The sequence below is a fragment of the Carettochelys insculpta genome, chromosome 2 (assembly GCF_033958435.1).
Source record: "Carettochelys insculpta isolate YL-2023 chromosome 2, ASM3395843v1, whole genome shotgun sequence".
Lineage (NCBI taxonomy): Eukaryota > Metazoa > Chordata > Testudines > Carettochelyidae > Carettochelys > Carettochelys insculpta.
The window spans coordinates 274,890,321-274,910,945 of record NC_134138.1 but is presented as its reverse complement, the minus strand read 5'-3'; the positions used below and the strand labels follow the sequence as shown (position 1 = coordinate 274,910,945).

Below are 20,625 nucleotides of genomic sequence, written 5' to 3'. Positions count from 1 at the left end.
TGCCACCCTCCCCTTCCCAATTCCCCTTCAAACCAGCTGGGCTCCTCCTCCCTCCATTGTCCTGTTTCCCGGGGAAGAAAGGAGTCACCTGGTTGCCTAGGTTACAAAGGCCATGGAGGGTCATTGTGTATGTGTGAGAAGTCATCACACTGAAAATCCCCTCCCCACTATGCACTGATGCTGTCCCTAGGGAAACTGAGGCACCCACCTAGGGGTACAACAGGAGGATAGGAAATACCTGTGACTGAACCAGGGGAATAAAATCCTCAGACACTCCACTTGGGCACGTCGTGCAACATGGCTCGGGGCTAAGGCAGCAGGTGGTTGCCTGGTGTTCTGGTCTTAGCTCTGCCACTGCCCTGCTGTGTGTCCTTGGTCTTGTCACTTCATTTTTCTGGGCTTGAGATTCCCTGCAGAGCCAGCCCCCTCCTGCAGGCAGGGCCCGCCTCTCCCTTTCATTTGAAGGTCATTTCCCTTTGGGGCAGACAGATCTGCATGAGCTCCAGCTGGGCCAGCATGCTGAAAATAGCCATGTGGCTGAGGCTGCTGGCGCAGGGAAGGGGCGAGGTGCCCCAGGGATGTGCCTCACATCTCGGCCAGGATCGTAGGCCAGGCAGCTGGCCCTGCCCCCAGCTGCAGCTGTGTGTCTGTACTGGGCCCTTCCGCAGCACGAGAACAAGGACATGAGGGCAGACCTGCCCATGTGGGTGGCACCCCCAAGCACAGCCAACCCTGCTCCACCACCCAAGAGTAGCGCTCAAGGCCATCCAGTCTGCCCCCCCCCCAGCCCCCGGGCTATCCCCATCCAGCAGCACTGCCCCTCCTTCCCCTCAAACCCAGAGCCCAAGTAGCACAGCCCTCGGGGGACTAGGTGAGCACACGCCGCAGGCAGAGAACAGAGAACCCCACCCAAGGCCTGGCGATCGCTGGGAAAGGATGGCAGAGCCACACCCTGTAACTCTGGCAACTGCCCCACACCCCGCGCTGCGGAGGAAGGCAAAACTCCCCAAGCCCAGTGCCAGTCTGACCGAGGGGGAAATTCCTTCTCCAGCCCCGCACGCGGCAGTGGGTTCGACCCCGGGCGCGGCAGGAGGACGGCCCTGCCTCTGAGCCCACTCAGGCCTGCAGACAGCTTGATGGAGCTGCCTGAGCAGGTGGGGAAGGGAGCAGGCTGGGGCTGAAGCCCAAAGCAGCAGTAGTGCTCCGGCTCAGGACCGGGTCATGAGGCCTAGTGGTCAGAGTCTGAGCGCCGGAGCCAAGAGGCAGGACAGTGGTCTCAGGGCCGGTTTTATTCAGCATTTTCATTACTGACCTGGCGGAGGGGCTGGATTTCACTGTCAGCAAGTTCGTGGATGGCACGAAGCTGTGGGGAGAGGTAGATATGCTGGAGGGTAGGGCCAGGGTCCGGAGAGACCTGGACAAATTGGAGGACTGGGCCAAAGGAAATCTGATGAGGTTCAACAAGGAGAAGTGCAGAAAGAATCCCAAATGCTGGGGACCGACTGGCTAAGCAGCAATGCAGCAGGAAAGGACCTGGCCATTAGAGCAGATGAGAAGCTGAACATGAGTCACCAGTGTGCCCTTGTAGCCAAGAAAGTTAATGACATATTGGGCTGCATTAAGAGGAGCATTTCCAGCAGATCTAGGGAAGTGATTATGCCCCTTGAATCACCACCGGTGAGGGCACACCTGGAATACTGTGTCCTGTTCTGGGTCCCCCATTACAGAAAGGCTGTGGGCACACTGGAGAGACCAGCGGAGGGCAACAGAAATGATTAGGGGGCTGGAGCACATGCCCTGTGAGGACAGGCTGAGGGATTTATGCTGATTTAATCTACAGAAGAGAAGACTGGGTGGGATTTGACAGCAGCCTTCAACTTCCTGAAGGGGGATTACAAGGAGGATGGAGAGAGAATGTTCTCAGTGGTGACAGATGGCAGAACAAGGAGCAATGGGCTTAACTTATGGTGGGGGAGGTCTAGGTTGGATATGAGGAAAAACTACTTCCCCAGGAGGGTGGTGAAGCACTGGAATACGCTGCCTAGAAAGGTGGTGGAATCTCCGTCCCTAGAGGTCTTGACAAGGTCCTGGCTGGGATGATTTAGTTGGGGGATGATCCTGCTTTGGGCAGGGGGCTGGACTTGATGACCTCCTGAGGTCCCCTCCAGCCCTAGGATTCATCATTCTAATTGGCTGAGGGTCAGAACCAGCTTAGCAGGTGTCGGGGCAGGTAGGAGCTCTGAGCCAGGAGTGAGGCTGGGACAGGACTTAACCAAGGCTGCCACGTCTAGGCTGGAGCCACAGAAGAGCTCAGCAGGAGACAAATGAGCTGCAGAAAGCAGACTCGGCTAGTGTGCTGCCAGGCCACCTGCTTGGTTCCTAAGCTTGGGGTGGTCTGGGGAGCAGCTGTGGCTGCAGGGCTTTCTCCCTGCTGACATGAGAGCAAGAACCAATAGGTCCACATCATGCAAGTTGTACATTGAGTCTGTTCTGGTCTGGCCGTGGTCTGAAGAAGTGGGTCCGTCCCATGAAATCTCATCACCTAATAAATGATTTTGTTAGTCTTTAAAGTGCTACTTGGCTGCTTTTTGTTTTTATTAGGTGAAAGACGCTCCCGCCTGGTGAGGTGGAAAATTGCTTTCACGGAAGAGATTTACAGCTTTGCCAAGGCTCCCACCTGCCAGGATGGTTCAGGGACAAGGGACTGGAGTGTGCCACACAGGGCAGGCTCAGATCCCAGATAACCTGGAGGCTTCCTCCATCCCAAAGGATCTGGTCTGTCCCAGCCAAGAATGCCGATGGCACTTCCTGGATCCTTGTCACGTGACTGGACTTTTATATTGGATATGGACGCCAGTTTATGTGTCCGATGGCCCCGAACAGTGTGCCGGTGGCGGGGGGGGGGGGGCGTGTCTAATGAAAGCTGATGATGGCCTGAATCTGTGTATACTACTTATATGTCCGTGTCATATTGGGAGGTAAAGTTACAGGTTTTCGCTCTGTAGTTGTATTAGGAATATTCAAAGCAGAGATTCACAACAGGAGGTGTGAATTCAGCCCCGGCCAGGATAATGGACTTAAGAAAGGCTGAGACGTTCAAATCCATATCTCAGAAATTTGGCATTTGCCAGTGGAAAGCAGCCCAGTGGACAAAGGAATTGACATCAGATGCCCAGACATCCATCCCACCTGCCACATAAATGACTGGGGTGTGCTAGCAACACCAGTGACCAGGGGTTTTGCCACAGCAGCTCACCTAGGTCAGATGACCCTGATGGGAGGAGACGGGGCTTGGTCGGAGGTGGAATGCGCAGCGTCCCTCTTGGACTTAATCCTGCTGCTTTGTTCTGGTTCCTGTTCCGAAGATCCATGTTCCTGCATGCTGACCCCAGCTGGCCAGGTCTACTATTCTCCAGTAACTAAAGCTACAAAACCTGGAATTTTACCCCTTATGGGGTGGACTTTCAGAGACTTTCAAGAATCAGCACAGAACATCGCTGGCCTGCGTCAATAATTGTAACTGACGTATGTAAAGTGTCGCTTGAACAATTTTTCTCTCTAACCCTGTTCTTTATTTTTTAGTTAATAAACCTTTAGACGTTTAGATCTGAAGGATTGGTGAGCATGGTGATTTGGGTAAGCTCTGCGTACATATTGACGAAGGACTGTGGCTGGACCCTTTGGGACCTGGGAGAATCTATGTGGAGTTGGTGAAAGAGGTTTTAAGAACCTCTCACCTGAGTTTGGGGGTTGTTGGTCTGGGCTGGTGTAGCAGCTGGGAAGTCTGTGGGTTTGCTTGCGTGGCTTCTGGCTGGCCAGTGGGGCTGGCAGAGGTGCTGTTGAGGCTGGTTGGATTTGCCTTAAGGAGAAGAAAATCCCAGCCTGGGGCTGTGAGTGGCCCGGATTTAAGCAAAGATACCCTGGACTAATTTCTCTAGCTGTGCCCAGAAACCCATCCTATTACAGTCACTGCAAGTCACGCAGCTAGCCTGCTCTTTGGGGATGCCAGGATCCGGCTGCCAAGTGATCCACTATCCGGAGAGTAGGCAGAGGCCAGTTAACCCAGCCCATGCAGGTGAGACTGCTTCGGCACAGAGCCCTGCCACTGCAGGTTGCTGGGAGGTGTTGCTCTGAGGAGGTGGTGGTGCTGGCTGGGCTCTGCTCATCGGGAAGGGTGAAATGAGGGGCAGCACGCACCTGAGAGCTCTGCTCCTGAGAAAAGGGGGGCATGGCCAGGGGTCTGACCCAGGCCAAGGCAGCGGAAGAGCTGGGCGCCAGGACCCGCTAGGCCACAGGCTGAGATTTTCAGCCTTGGGATCCATCCGTGGGCACGCAAAGGAGCAGCCTGAGTTCAGAAGTGCCGTCTGCCCCCCGGCCCTGGAGCCGCAGCCACCCCGAAACGGGGAGCTCAGCACCTTGGAAAATCAGCCCCTGCTTGAGACATCCCAAATCTGCCCTTCCCACTCGTCACCCCCACCCCAGGGCTCGCTGGACTGCGTCACAGCTGGGAGCCCTCACAGCTCATTAAGGCTCCCGGGCGTAACAATGTGCGCGGCAAAAGCTTCCGCCCTAGGTCAGCGTGTGGTCCCAAGCCCCAGGAGCCGACACGTGCTGGGCTCCTCCTCCCACAGGAGGCGCAAGACCTGGGGGCCAGGTTTCTCCCCAGCCTGCAGGGTTAGGCAGCGCCGGATGGATTAGGTCCACTGACCCACTCGGGGAAGCGTGGCAGGGCCTGGGGGTGCTGGCAGGGCCACAGGCGGGGGTTGTAGCTTTGCTCGGTTGGGGTGGAGACCCGTGAGGTAGTGGGAAGCAAAGCCTTGACTGGGACAATCAGCCTGGGCCTAGTCTTGCTAGGAGGACATCCCTTGAGCCCAGGGAGCCTTCTTTCCAGGGTGTTCTCCCCGAGCCAACAGGATCACCCTGAGCGTCGTCCGCCTCTTGAGAGCTGGCTGTCCTCCCCAGCAATGTGCGCCTTGCACAGCCTTCTGCAGGGACGCAGCATCACGGAGCTATTCCTGGCCTCCAGAACCGCCTGTGGCATGAGTCAGGGTTTCAGATCTCCTGCGCTTTGGGGTGGGGGGGGAATAGGGCGGGGGTGGGGGAAGGCTGGGCCGCCGCGTTTTCCAGGGGGTGTTTTTCGGTCTCCAGCACAAAGAATTCAGAGTTCTGTGACAAATTCCCATCCAGACTTCTGTCTGGGGTGCTTACCTGACCCCCCATTACCGCAGGACCAGGGCCTCACACAGCGCCTGGGAGGCAAGGCAGCGCTGTTATTCCCATTCTACAGATGGAAAACTGAGGCACCAAGCATCTAAGGGACTTGCCCCAGGTTACAGAAGAAGCCTGTGGCAGAGCAGAGATTCCCCAGGACTTCCACAGTCCCATTGTTACTTGGGATACCACTTGACCCTCAACACGTTAAAGGCAGACAAGGGTATTTTAATGATATTTACTTGAGGAAGATGCTGCAAAAATCAGCCTCTGAATGGGGCCCTATTGGCAACCTTCGACCTGCTGGGGCTGCTCTGTCCACGCTGCAGGGCTGCATCCAACCCCTGCTTGGGAACACACGCAGGGTTGTGTCCCTTTCGCAGGACGAGCAAAAAGACCCAGGCAAGGTGGTCTCGCCGAGCGAAAAGAGCGAAGCGCTCGGGCCGTGTTTCTGCATTGGCTCCGTCCCGGGTGGGATTGCCAAAGGCCACCGCCACCTGTGGTGGAAAATCCCAGCTCTCGGGGGCTAGCTGCACGATGGCGTGTGCGTGGGGTTGTGCGTCACACTGCACGAGGACAGCCACCGTGGCCCGGCTCCCTGTTGCGTGTCGAGTCGGTGAGCCCGGAATTGCTGTGTTGGGGTTTGCAAGCGGGCTAGGCCCTGGCTCCTCATAGGGCAGCCCCCTTCCTCCTCTGCAGTTTCTTGCAGTGAGATTTAAGTTTTGTAAATAGCATTTTAAAAACTCCGCTACTGTCACTAAGCCAAGTTTGCCAGCCCAGCTCACAGTCTCCCCATGGCCTCTGCAGCTAACCTCTGGGGTCCTGCCAGGCCCCTGTTTTCGCTACCCCCTGGGGTTCAGCCACCCATTGGCCTTGCAGGCTGTTCCAGCCCTAGGGTCCTGCTGCTCAGGGGCTCTGCAGCCCACCCATCCTGCTGGCCCCATGGTGCTGCAGTCTCTGTTGTCACTCAGGGTCCCACCGCTGCTCTGGGGAAGTGCTCCTGGCTTCGGCCCTGGGCTCAGCCTGGGGCAGCGAGGGGCTAGGGTTGCCCACCCGTGTTCCCTGCCAGCTGAGCACTTGGAGGGCTGCCCAGGAGATTCAGGTGCTGCCCAGCTGGGTGGAATAGGCACAGGGAGGGGGCAGAGCAAGGGCCCTTGGCCAGTGTCCCCTCTGCAAGCCCCACACCGGTCGCCTTAGAAGAAGACCATTTGCTGCAGCCCTATTGTACAGCTTGTAGGCTTATTGCCTTTGTCTGCAGCCCGCCTGAAAGAGCAGCAGGTGGTGGCTGAACAGCGCATCCCAGCCACCATGCAGGACAAGAGTCACACCAGGAGGGTAAGAAGGAGGGCCTGTCCCAAGGGCCCCACCAGCCTCTCGAGGCAGGTGAAGACCCAGCGTTGCCAACCCTCGGGTGGTGGAATCCCCATTCTTGCCTCCTGTGGCCATGGTGCCCCCCTTTCCCTATGGTTCATCTGCCGGCTCTGTCTGGTGTGGAATCGTTTGTCTGCTGGATGGTTAGCTTGGCCAGGTGCAATAACCTCACTGCTCCTACTCGAGACTCCCCTGCTCGGGGATCCCAGGTCACGTCTTGGCCACAGCGTCACCCTGGGGATGCGTGCTCAGCTGGCTGCTCTCCCCACCCTGCATCTTTCCCCCAGGCACCGGTCCCAGGCGAGAATCCCCACCCCCGTGAATATCCAGCCTCAGGCCTGTCAACGGGGGAGCAGGGGGAAGAGGGCACTTGCTCCTGGGCCTCACACGTCAAAGGGGCCTGGAGCCTAGGGCCCCTTCCAAGTGCCAGGCCAGTGCTGCTCTGCTGTTAAGCTCTGAGTGGGATGGCAAGGGCCCAGCACCAGAATCTGAGCAGAGCTAAGGGCTGACTGCCCTAGGCCCCGCCCCTCCCACTCTAGGCCCCGCCCTTGGCCCTGCCCCTTCCAGGGTGCAGAGCTGGACCCACCCCACCTTGCCCTGGGGCATGCGCAGGCGGTCGGCCCTGCAGTCCGGCCTGTGTTCTGCGCCCCCAGCTATCTCAAAGAGTCTCATTCAGTCCAAGGGTTGGATGTCAGATTTTTCACCCCAATTTTATTTTGCATAAAGTGCCGTGGTCATCAGCAGAAAACGCCTGACCCCGCTGCTGCCGGCACTCTGCGACCAAGCTGCATTCCCAGAGCACCTGGTGGGGGGGGGCAGCGCGCTCCCAGCCAGGACACTTTTAGAAATCGGCCGTGTAGGCAAGTCTGAGATAGACGACATTACAAACCGATGTCAAATCCCTCTGGGAAGAGGGCAGAGTATTTGCTTCAAAGACTGAGTGTCGTCTTCGTTCGGCACTGGGAGGGACATGAAGGCGAAGGCCCCTCGGGGGGATAGCCGCCCCGGACTGCAAGGTGAACCAGCTGGTGCCCACAGTTCTTGGCCTTTGCAGCGGGGTGGTCAATCTCCGGGACGGGGACCAAGGAATTTTGTGGGGAATCACCCCCAAAGCCCCATCTTTGGGGTGGGGGGAAAAGGAAGGGGCTGGACAGCCCCACCCAAATAAATAGTGGTTCCAAGGAAGAAATGCAACAATCAGAAATGAGCAGAGGCCAGTTCCAGCGCAAATGAATGAAATAGCCTGTTCCAAGGAATGTTCTTTAGTTTCCCACCATTCTGGAGGAAAATCCGGAGCGGTGTGTTTGGCCAGGAAGGGGTAGGGGGGCTCTCTCCCCCACCCCCATTTTAAATAAGAAATTAACTGCTTCAAAACAGCTACCCCAATGCAGAGAGAGAAAGCGACAAATTAAATAAATCACCTTGACATGCACAATCATCACGTACCCACTCACAGCGCTCTATACAGGGGTATTTACAGAACAGCATATCCACCAGGGGACCAGGGCCCATCAGGGAGGGAGGAAAGGACAGAGGCGGAGGCTGGGTTAGCAGCAACTGGCGGGGGTTTCGCCGATGGTCCCCACCTCTGGAGGGTCTGGGGGGCAGGCGACACAACTGGGACATCTGTAGAAACGAAGGTGACCTTTCATTAAAAAAAAAAAAAGCCAAAAGTCATTTGGCCCATGCCCATGTTACAGCTACCAATACTTTCTGGTATAAAAATATACATATAGCTATGATACAGCGGAGATGGGTGGGGAAGGGTGCAGCTGCCCAGAGCCCCAGAGATCTGCAGGGACCGTGAATGCTGACGGGGCGTGGGGGAAGGTCTGTGCCCACTCCCATCACTACAAAGGGGGCCTCTAAGTGGAAGGTGGCTGGTATGGGTTTATTTTCCAGCCAGTGTTGAGCTCCTGCTCAGCTGTGTTAATGCACAAAAAAAGGCCTGAGCTTGGGGGAACAGCTGGGGGGGATTTTAACCTGTTTTTTTTCCCCTTACAAATGACAAGGAGTCATGTCTGGAGTGCCTTGGGATTTACTAAAGGAGCCGGTGTCTGCCAGAAAGCGGTGACTCTTTAACAAAGAGGTCCTTTCTCCCTGGTGTTTATTGGGCATCAGAGTTAAGAGTTCTCAATACAAACAGCACAGACAACCCCCCTTCCTCGCCTGGCTGGAGCTCGTTTCATTAGGTCTACAGGTGCCACTGAACAGCTTGCGTAACAACCAATCCCATTTTTGGGTCCAACCTCTCTGGCCGTTTTTGGCCCCTATATAGGGAAGGGAAAAGGCACCAGCCCCATTTCTTTGCAGGACGCCTCGAAGCGAGGAGCAGAAACAGACCACGATTGGCTTCCTGTGTCCTGTAGGGCCAAATGCTGGGAGCAGCACTCCCAGCAGTCAGGGCTTTCAGGAGCTCTCCCTGGGGGGTGTTACTACGGGTGCCAGAACTAGCCTGGCTGTGACCCAGCTGAGCCATGGGAATTCCTAGCTCTGGGCACCCAGGAAATACTTACAGTGAGCCATAACAGAAGACCTACGTTGCCATCTTCCCATTTGCTTATTCCTAAGGCCAAGAACGCACCAGCCGGGCTGGTTACAAAACCTGAGCCCGGTGCCGGGACAGCACATGGCCAACCATCACTGCACCAGGCACCGAAATACCACCCCTGCCCATCTCCCAGGAGAGGACAGCCTGGACTCCACGCCAGGGTTCCCTGTAAGCTGGGCGCACGTGCAGCTGCCCAGGAGAAATTCCAATGGCACTTGGCTGGTCAGCAGAGTGGCCCCAGCGAAGCAGTGCACATTCGCACATGCCTGGGACACATAAAATTTATTCTGCACTTGGATGCAAAGGATAGCAGGAACGCGCTCTGCCCTCAAGGCAAGCCAGTAGGCCTCGGAGCGCCTGACAGTTCTCCCCAGCAGGACGGTGCCCCTACAGGATGGTGGGGTCTGGGTACATCCCACCTCCCCAGCATCCCCAGGGTCTCTCTGCCTATAGCTCCGCACAGGCAGCTGCAGCACAGCCTCCAGTCTGGCGCCAGTGCTGCTGCCCTGCCCACCACCCACTTGGGGCAGAGAGCTGCACATGGAGGATTCACTCTAGTGATAATGTGCACCAAGGCCACCCTCGGAAAGAGCTCCCTTGGCTTCAGGCTTCAACAGGAGCTACTAAGGGCAGGTGAAGCTTCAAGCCCCAGTGCTGGAGACGATCTCCCAGCCCGGTCTTGTGCTCCAGCCCCACTGCCAGGGATTCCAGGAAGAGACCTCCAGGCCACATCATTCTGCGGCTGAGCACCGAGCCTCCGGGTTTCCCTCCAGCCCTGGCCGCAGGTCAGTCCTCTGCCCACAGGATGAAGAGCCTCTCGTCTCAGATAGTATCTCCCTCTGTGGCCTCAGGCAAGTGGCTTGCCTGCTCTGTGCCTTAGTTTCCCCCTCTCTCAAGCAGGGGTGGGAAGAGTGACATACCGACCCCAGCTGGCTGGGAAGGTTCATGGTGCTTGCAGGACACACAAAGTGGGAATGACTCGTGGTGACCCACAGCCTTGCAGGGAAGAAGTGCCCCTGTCATTCCCCGCCCACCCTGCAGCCCTGTTTGGTTTCACCCACTCCACCCCCACTTACGGGGACACCACCCACTGGAGCAGCCCTCAGCCATCTCTCCCCCAGCCATTCAAGCCCCCACATCATCCCTGCCGCAGCCCCTGTGCGCTCCTGCCCTGAAGCCTGTCTGCAAAGCCTTGTTGAGTGAGCCCGCAGAAGGGGCACATCAGGTGGGGCTGCATTACCCAGGCTGGGGGGTCGGGCCCAAGGCAGGAGCGGCCCCAGAGAGCAAGCGGGTGGCTTAGCACATCCCCCCATCCTAGCAACGGGACAGGCAAGCAGAGACATGAGCTGTCAATCTCCATCCCCCGCCCAGCTTGGTGAGGAGACTGCAATTGAATGCCAAGGGAGGCAGGGTGACAGGGGGCCTGGGGGGTGGATTAGGGGGTTAATCCTGCCAGAGGAAGGGGGCAGGGAACTCACAAACTAAACCAGTGGTGTGCAGGCTTGCAGCCCCTCTCCTGGAATGGCCGGTACCTCCAAGGAGCCCTGCCTCCCCAGCTGGCTCCTCCGTCCCCCCCCATCCCAGGCTTAACCCCACACAACAGGCAGGAGACCCGGCTGCTCCAAAAGACAACCCACAGCCACTGCCTAGTCAAACACCTCCAGCCGTGCCCCAGGCCACGCTCTGCGGAGACCCACGATGCTAACAGCCCCTCCAGCCACCACCCGGCCCCAGCTCCTCCCTCCACCCTCCCATGCACCTGGAGGTGGATTCAGAGGGGCCATCAGCTTCTCCTCCCTTCATCACATGGCTGCAGCCTCCAGCACTGCCACTGGGCTGCAGAGATCAGGCCGGTACAAAAAGGGAGAATCCAGCGCGACTGGCACAGACAGACAGTACAACTCACCAGTGGGCCCAGGGTCTGGCACGGGGAGGGGGGGCCGAGTGAGGCAGAGCAGGTTGGAAAGGAAGAATACACCTGCACAAATACACTGCCGAGCGAAGCTACAGCCCGCGCACAAGCCCAGCTGTATAGCTTAGATCCACCCTGGAATTTCCCCAGCATTTTGGGAGGCAGCTCAGCAGACCCAGACGAAGACGAAATCAACAAGGCAAAACCATAGCGCTAAGCAGGGGAGCGGCTGGGGGGGACCTTCAGGCACTTACTGTCTTATTAAAAGGGGATCAAATTATTGACGGCAGGAAAAGAGAATGCCTTTGGCTGCCCCTCTCCTGTCTCCGACACAGACACCACAGCGGATGGCTGCCTTCCCGGCTTGGCACATGCAGATGCCCTCTGTTTCTGGCTCACGGGGTGGAGCGGGGGACAGGACACCAAGCCCAAATGCTTGTAAGTGCATGGATGACACCGGGCCAGAGCTGGCCTGGGGGACAGAGGAAAATCCCCAGCTTGCTGCAAGCTGGTCCTTAAAGGTCACAGCAGAGGGAGGGCTGCACTGCACACCAGGCTGGCGGGACAGCGGGCCCCTCTCGCGCCCAGCCAGTCACCGGTCCAGGACGCGGGTGAACTCCTCGCAGGTGCTGCCTTCGTTTTTGAGGTCGGCGAAGACCTGGGTGAAGAAGTGGGGGTCAGCGTTGATGCGCAGCATCTTGGCGCTCATGGTGCTGATGATGCGAAGGCACCGGTCCCAGAAGGCGTCCTTCGCGGCCTCCACCAGGAACGGCTTGAGCGGGTAGGAGATCTCGTTGCCCATGTAGGAGTAGGACAGGTAGAGGCAGGTGAGCAGCGCCGCCTGCAGGTCGTGCTCGCTGGCCACCTTGTCCCCGTCAATCACCTCCCGGCACAGCAGGTACACGAAGACCACGTTGGCCGGGGTGATGAAGGCCTGGTCCTGCCAGCCCTGCAGCAGCAGCGAGCGGTCCACGCTGCGCAGCCACAGGATGGGCTCCGTGGGCGACAGGTGCTTGAGGCGGTAGCAACGGTGGCACAGGAACTGGCCCAGGCATTTGAGCAGCTCGCTGGTGGAGGCCTGGACCACCACGCGCCGCGGGGAGGCCGAGGTGCCCCCGCCGGAGCCCGGCTTGAGGGAGGAGACGGAGGTGGCGGAGATGCGCTGGGAGCTGAGCGGCGCCAGGGGCGGCCCGCCCCCCTCGTAGCCGGCGAGGTTGGCGCAGGACAGCGACTTCTTGACGTTCTCATGGTTGAGGTGGGCCACGTCCTTGGCGGCGGGGCAGTGGGCGCTGTGATTGTTGGCGGGGCCCTTCCCCCCGCCCCGCGAGCCCTTCCGCTTGGTGGAGGCCACCAGCCTCTTCCAGGTCAAGGCCGGGATGAACATGGAGTGGCGCTTGAGGGGCTTGTCCGCCTTCTGCCCACCGCCCTTGGCCCCCGGCCCCGCCGGGTAGCGCGCCAGCGAGCCGGAGGAGCCCTCCTCGTACAGGCTGGCCTTCCGGGAGCCCGGCGACAGGGACAGCACCGTGCCCATGCTGGGGGGGCGGGCGGGTCCCTCGGGGAGCCGGGTGACAGCCAGGCAGCTGCCGGGGCAGATCCCGGCCGGCAGCTAAGGAGCCCTCTGGCGGCGGGCCATGGAGCGGCAGCCCGGCCGCCTGCCCCGCGGCCCCTGGCGGGCGGTCAGGGCGCAGGGGAGCCCGCGGGCGGCGGGAGGCTGCGGCCAGCCGCCGCCGCTCGCTCCATGCGAGTCCCGCGGGCGCTGCGCAGGTTCGCGGCCCGCCTCCGCCGGCAGGAGCCGGGCAGGGAGCCGGCCGGCCGGGCGGGCTCAGGGCTGCTCCCCGCGGGCTGCCGGGGCCATGGGCGGCGAGGCGGCGCCCCCAGCCCGCTCGAGAGCCAAGCCCCCGCCGGGCGATGCGGGGCAGCAGCGGCAGCGGGTCCCCGGGGCTGGGGCCGGCGCTGCGGCAAAGCCCGGGGCGGGGGAGCCAGGCTCGCCCGGCGGGGCCCGTCTGCAGCCGCCGCACCGCGCCGCGCCGCCCGGCACTGGCAGGAGGCGGAGGGAGAGGGAGAGGGATGGTCCTTGGCAGCCGAGCACGGGGGGGGCTGGAGCCGGCTGGGCGCGGCGCGGGCTCCCCCTAGGGCCGAGCCCCGGCAGGAGCCTCGCCCGGGCGCTGGGGGCGGGGTTGGAGGGGGGGCGCCCCCCACCAGCTTCCCCGTCCCCCACCCTCGAGAATCGCGACTAGATGGGGCGGGGGAGGGGCCGACCCGCTGCCCCCAATTCAAGCACCTGCTGGCTGCGGGGGGGGGGCCCAGTGCAAACGCCCGGGTGAGTCCTTGCCCCTCGCCCCCCACCCTTCAGCGGCAGCCTGGAGGAGAGGGGCTGCTTTGCCGGCTGGGGAAATGTCTCCCCCTCCCGCAGTTTTTCAGGGGCCCATCCAGCCCCCGCCCCAGTTGCCTGCAGGGTTTTGTGTTCCCCCCGCCCCCATCCCATGTGCGGAATAAGTATTTGCTGTGCGCCGCCAGGAGCACAAAACCTGGCTGTGGGCGCCCTGCTAGCCCGCCGGGCGGCCTCCGGATGCGCCTGGGCGTCTGCCCTGCTTCCAGGGAGCGCTGGGCCCTGGGGGCGGGTAGGGGCTAAGGACAGAGCATTTGCCATCACCCAGTGGGCAAGCTAAGCCCTCGGCAGTCCGGGCAACCCCTGGGTGGGAATATCAGCCACCCAGTGTTCCCCACGGGAGTGAGAGACCCCTGCAGGGAGGAGCTGAGACCCTGAATCATGAGCCTCAGTTGCTGCTGCCTCGCCACAGCCTGCTAGTTCCCACCTGCACCATCAGGGCAGAACTGTCCCTGCGCTGCACCGGCCTTTGCAGGGGCACCAGCTCTGGAGAGTTCATCATTGGCCAAGGCACGCGCGCGCCCAGCAATTTCAGCCCTGTCCCGGGAGCCCCGTGCCCCTCTGATTGGCTGCCTGCCCTAGCAGCCCACCTCTGGGGCAGAGCAACCAATCAGGGCTGTGGCAGGAGACACGTGGTCCTTATCCCCCCTCCGGAGCTAAAAGGAGCAGAGCTAGGCCAGAAACTCAGGCCGGGCCTGGGATGGGAGAATGGAGGGCAGAGCCTTGAGAGATGCTGGAGGAGGAGGACTGCGCAGAGGGGCGGAGGGCACATCTGTGGGGGCACAGCTAGGGGGTAGCCCTGACGGCCTTGGGGGTTGTGACGAAGAGGGAATGTGCTTCACGTTTTCTCGGAACACGGTGTGTGCCTCGGTTTCCCCCAAGGATCGAGACAGTGACACAAGAGGGGTTGATATTGGAAAGGAGGGGGCCCAGCCATCTGCCCTCTGGAGGTCACTGCAGCAATCACCCACCCTTCTCCACTGGCTTGAGTAATACGTAGGGGAAACTGAGGCGCGCGCTGTATTCCGAGCAGCCATGAGGAACAACCCTGCTTTGTCCCCGGGGTACACTGTGAATTGCACCGCTCTGGGGTTAGCAGATGGGGCACAAATAAATGAGAATGGGGGCAGGGGGGGGAAACTCCACCACATCCGACTGCCCCTGAGAGAGAGAACTCTGAGGGGGAGGGGGCAGAGCCACGCTGCTCTGGGCACCCTGAGCCCACACCCGGCCACGCACAGATCAGAAAACAGAACTGTGATCTCTTAGCAGCTCTCCCCAGCTACCATCTAGATCGGGGTGGGCAATAATTTTGCTGGGGGGACACTCGGAGATTTTGGCAAGTGGTCAAGGGATGCACTTTCCTATGGGGTGGGTGTGGGGCCTGGGACAGAGTTTGGGTGCAGAGGGGAGCTTGGGGTAGGGGACTGGGGTGCTGGCGACAGTGTTGGGTCTGAGAGGGAGTTTGAATGTTGGAGGGGTTGTAACCCAGGACAGGGCATTAGTGTGCAGGTCTGGGAGGTGGTACGGGCGCAGGGGAGGATGCTGGCCTGGGGAAGGATGGAGGAGGGGTGCAGGGGAGGATGCTGGCCTGGGGAAGGATGGAGGAGGGGATGCGGGATCTGGGAGCTGGTACGGGCGCAGGGGAGGATGCTGGCCTGGGGAAGGGTGGAGGAGGGGCTGCAAGGTCTGGGAGGTGGTACGGGCGCAGGGGAGGATGCTGGCCTGGGAAGGATGGAGGATGGGGTGCGGGGTCTGGGAGGTGGTGTGGGCGCAGGGGAGGATGCTGGCCTGGGAAGGATGGAGGAGGGTTGTGGGGTCTGGGAAGGAGTTGGGCTTCTGGGTCCAGAAGTAAGCTCTGGCTGGGTGCTCACCTAACCAGCTCCTAGCCATCAGCATGCTCAGCCAGGCTTTCCTGCCTACCAGTAGCCCCAGCCCACTGGCTCTTCTGTGTGGCTCTCTGCACTGGGGGGAGGGATTCATGCTGCCCCCGCCCCCAGCAAAATCTCTCAGCTCCCATTAGCTGAGAAACTGTGTTGCACTGCGCCCGCTCCCTGCAAAGCCCCTCCCCTCTTATTGGTTTGGAAATCAACCAGTGGGAGACAAGAAATTGTGCTGCATGGCCCCACCCCCAGGCAATCGCTCTGCTCCTAGTTTCTGGCCAGTAGGAGCTGAGGGACTTTCCTGGAGGTAGGGTCAGCGCGTGAAACTGGCCAATGGGAGTTGAGAGATTCCGCTGTGGGCAGGGGAAGCTCCTGAAGCTCTCCCCTCTCCGCAGTCACAGGGGCCAGGTTAAAAGGCTGGGCAGGCTGTACCCAGCCCACTGGCTGTCTCTCGCCCATCCCAATCTAGATCTTCCGGATAAATGTCCATCTAACCTGCTCTTAAATATCTCCAATGATAGAGATTCTACAACCTCCCTCGGCAATTTCTTCCAGCGTTTAACCACCCGGACAGTTCAGAAGCTTTTCCGAATGTCCAACCTAAACCTCCCTGGCTGCAATAAAGCCCATTACTCCTTCTCTTGTCCTCTGCAGCCCAGGAGGACAATGTTTGTCCCTCCTCCCTGTAACACCCTTTTGGGTCTGTAAAAACTGCTCTCACGTCCCCTCTGAGCCTCCTCTTTCCCAAGTGCAGTTTCTGATTTCTGCGCCTGACTCCTGATTTCTAAACGGGGAAGGTGGCCCTGCTGCTCTCCCTGGTGTATAGCATCACAGAGGAGCTCTCTGTCTCTCCCTGTGCTGCACCTCACCCGCAGAGCACTGACCTGGGCGTGAGCTCCCACCTCAGTCAGGCCGGAGGGCTTTGCACTTGTTTTCAAAGTACAGAACGTAAGGGAGAATCTCATCCCTGGGCCGTTCTTTGTTGGGGACAAATCTGAGGACCCACCCCAGACTGAGGGGTCGACAGAGGAGTTTTGGAACAAACGGAGGAATGGAACCGTGGTAAACCCCCAGAACCAGCCGAGAGTTCTCAAGGAACTCAAACGTGACATTGCCACTTTACGCACTCTTCCAGAGGACTGGCGGATAGTTAAGGTAACACAGCTTGCACCATTCTCAGCTCTGCCCCACCAAGCCAATGGGGACTTAGAAAGAAGCCACTTTCTATGTAACTCATGTACAAATAAACCCTACGGCCAGGCAGAACTGATGGGAGGATGGGTCAGGCGCTGCTAACAAGAGCGAGGTTGGGCGACCGAGAAGAGAAGCATTGCTATCCTCTCTTTACAGCTGGGGACGCTGAGCCAGGAAGCAGGGCTGTGACTGCCGTCGGCCCAGGCTGAGAGGGGACGTGAGAGCAGTTTTTACACACCTAACGGTGTTACAAGGAGGAGAGAGGAAAATGGTTCTCCTTGGCCTCTGAGGACAGGATCAGGAGCAATGGGCTTAAACTGCAGCAAGGTAAGTTTAGGTTGCACATTCGGAACAGCCCCCGGGAACATGAGAGCCGAGCGGAAGGGCCAGGCCTGTGACGGAGCGGCGCTCCCCGAGGTTGCACAAGCCCGAGAGCAGAACCGGAAGATGGAAGCGAACTGGTCTGACAGCCGGGGTGTCAGGCTGGCTGTGACTGAGGAGCCAGCGACGGTGACAGGCTCAGAGCCCCGGCATAATGTGCTCTCGGCTGCAAATACTCATCCGCTTGTAAGGGCCCAACCACCGCTCTCTGCGCCCTGCCTGGTATAACAGGCCGGCCAGCACATGGGTCCGGCACGCCCCACCAGAGCCAGGGACCTCAGCCAAGCCAGCTGCATTACTCCTACTAAGGCACTGCTCACCCTGAGGCCTCCTCCTCAAGGCAGCTGGGAGATACGAGGCTGCAGAAAGGGCCGGGGGTGGCCCTTGGAAAGAAGAGGCCGGCGGGGGTGCCCGGGCCTTTGTGTCTGGGTGGGAAGCCCTGGCTGGAAGAGTCTGATCTTCCGACTATGGGCTGCAAACAGGGATAGGGCCCAAGTGCTAAAGAGGAACGGGAGGTGGGTGATACTCCCAAGGCCAGGAGGAAGCCAGCCAGGGAGAGCGTCTCGCTCTGAGGGACAAGGCCCAGGAGCAGTTGCCATCTCTTGCAGCCGGCCACCTCAACTGCAGCTTTTGGTCCGGCACTTCTGCCCGCTGTGAGCTCCAGTGCCAGTTCCAGTCCTGGGGCGAGCCCAGCAAGGAGAGCGACAGGTGGGAGCGGACACCCAGGGTCACCCCAGCTGTGACGCTCGCCGCTTGTGTCCCTCCCAGAGATGCTGCTGAGTCAGCGCCAGGGGCAGCATCCTGAACGGGTCTCTCTGTGCTGCCACACGCTCCTGCTCCCAGCAGGCAAAGCACGGCCAGTGGTGTCTGCCGGCGCCCGGCGCTTGCGGTGCTGGGGACCATGCAGAACGGCCCCCTGAAACCTTGGCTCTGGGTAGCGGCCGAGCAAGGCTGGAGCCAGGGACCCTGGCGCCACCGGCTGGTCCCTTGGGTTCAGTACACTCACTCCAGGAAGCCAGTTGCCTACATCAGTGGAGTCCAAGAGCAATTCAGGGGCCGCACGCTTGTGGTTGTCGCACTCACCCAGCCCCCCGCCCCTGCTCTAAGTCAATGCCCTCCCCCTCCCCTGGAGCCAGGCATCCCCACATCCCCTCCCCCTGCTCTAAGGGATGGCCAGCCACTCACCAGAGCCACCGCTGCTGCTGGAGCTGCAGGGGCCCAGGCCACTGACGCAGCAGCTGCTAGAGCCATGGTGGAGCCGCCGTGCCACTACAGCCACGCCAGGGCCACCAGAGCTGTGGCCACTACAGCCACGCCAGGGCCACCAGAGCTGTGGCCACTAGAGCCACACCAGGGCCACCGGAGCTGTGGCCACTAGAGCCACGCCAGGGCCACCGGGGCCATAGCCGCGAGATCTGCACTGGGGCTACTGGAGCCACAGCCGCTAGCGCCCCACAGGAGTCGCTGCTGGCGCTGCCACGGCCACACACTTGTCCCACCAGCCATTGAGGCGCGTGCGCAGAGCAGGTGGAGGGCACGCCACGCGTGTGGCTTTCAGGAGCCACATTTAAAGGCGCCAAGAGCCACGTGCAGCTGCAGAGCTTGGGAATCGCCACACCACGGGGTCCCATCGGCCACATGTGGCAAACGTATTGGACACCATGGGCCTAAATGCCAGTGGTGAAGTGGGTTGGGGAGGGGGCTGCTGTTAAGGTTGGGAGGGGCCAGGGGCTTGTCTTCACATAGTGTTTGCTTCCCCATGGTGATGGAGGAACAACCAGGATCTACAGGAAGCTGAAACCCACGGACAGGGTGGAAAAAGTACCCCAAAGAGTTACTTGAGTAAAAGTAAAGCTACCTGGGCGGGGAGGTTAAGTAAAGGTCGAAGTATCCTTCTGGAAAACTAGGTAAGTGAAAATACAAAAGCATCACATCTTAACTGTGCTTAAATATCTGCAATTAAGAAGCAGCCAGTCCATGGAAATCCTTGGGTACTTCTGGATAGTTGAGTACAATCAAGGTGTGACACGTGCACTTTTACTCAAGTAGTTCTCCCAGAAGACCCTGGCGAATTTTATTTAATTACATTCCCTCCAAGTAGTGGTACTTTTACTCAAGTAACTCTTTTCTACCTCTGCCCACCAAAGGGATTCAGAGTCCAGCTCTGGCGTTGCTTTGGTTTTCGGTGCCCATCTAACTCAAACACCCACCGACCACTTGGAAGAGATCCCCCCTTTGTGAAAGACAGCTCCCGGCTGACCTAGGACCCCTCCCGCCCCTTGTGTGCCTCCAGGCCGACATGGCTGGCTGGCCATCAGCTGGGGGCTGAGCCAGCTCCCAGACGACTTCCGCCGTTTCTCTCAGGAGTCCTCCAGCAGAAACGGGTCTCAGAGCTCTGAGGTTAGAAGAGAAAAAGCTGGTTCCTGAAAGAACCCCAAGGGCACTAATCCCAGGGGGTCGGGTTTTGCCTTTGCAGGTCATTTTTAAGAGGAGCAGAGTTAGCAACCTTCATGCACCCAGATAAACCCCCATACATCCAGGAGTTCGGTCACACAGGTTATTGCGCGTATACCATGAAACACACCTACAACAGCATGCATTGCCTACACCTGCTGCATACAGGCTACCCCGTCGTCCCCACATGTACACAGACATACCTACAAGGAAGCCGCACCGAGATCTGCCTTGCCAGCTGTGCTTGGGGCCACCTGCTTAGCTGTGAGGGCACACAGCTGTAAGCAGGCTCACACACACACACACACACACCCCTCCAGACTCACACACCTACAGCTGCATGTACACCCATGCTTCTAAGCCAGCAGCACCCCCCACCCCCCAACTGCAGTGTGGTGGTTGCAGAAACCCAACCACGTGCCTGCACAAACACAACCTCACAGCTGGACCAGAGCAAGAGGCCTGGTTTCTGTAGAGGAGTCTGGGCAACCCCATCTTGACCAAAATAACAATGTCTGCCCTGTATGTACTGTCCAGCATACAGATCTCTAACAGGGACAAGCCCAGGCCTCTCTAAAGCTTGATGCATGTACCAGGCAGGCTGAGCCAAGGGAATCACAGAATCATAGAATCCTAGGGCTGGAAGGGAGCTCAGGAGGTCATCTAGTCCAGCCCTCCTGCTTCAAGCAGGATCAACCCCAACTAAGCGATCCCAGCCAGGACTTGTCAAGCCGGGACTTAAAAACCACTAGGGATGGAGATCCCACCACTTCACTTGGTAACACAGTCCGGTGCTTCACCGTGGCTGCGTCTACACGTGCACGCTACTTCGAAGTAGCGGCAGTAACTTCGAAATAGCGCCCGTCACGTCTACACGTGTTGGGCGCTATTTCGAAGTTGAAATCGACGTTAGGCGGCGAGACGTCGAAGTCGCTAACCCCATGAGGGGATGGGAATAGCGCCCTACTTCGACGTTCAACATCGAAGTAGGGACGTGTAGACGATCCGCGTCCCGCAACATCGAAATAGCGGGGTCCTCCATGGCGGCCATCAGCTGGGGGGTTGAGAGATACTCTCTCTCCAGCCCTTGCGGGGCTCTGTGGTCACCGTGGGCAGCAGCCCTTAGCCCAGGGCTTCTGGCTGCTGCTGCTGCAGCTGGGGGTCCGTGCTGCATATACAGGGTCTGCAACTAGTTGTTGGCTCTGTGTATCTTGCACTGTTTAATGAAAGTGTGTCTGGGAGGGGCCCTTTAAGGGAGCGACTTGCTGTTGAGTCCGCC

General features: G+C 59.5%; 1 protein-coding gene across 1 annotated transcript; it reads right to left on the bottom strand.

Annotated features, from left to right (window-relative positions):
* Positions 1-11,637: 11,637 nt before the first annotated feature.
* On the bottom strand, positions 11,638-12,576 carry LOC142008958 (cyclin-dependent kinase 5 activator 1-like). The gene has a single exon (XM_074986342.1). It carries the CDS (start codon positions 12,574-12,576, stop codon positions 11,638-11,640), a length of 939 nt encoding a protein of 312 aa, XP_074842443.1.
* Between the last annotated feature and the right edge of the window lie 8,049 nt (positions 12,577-20,625).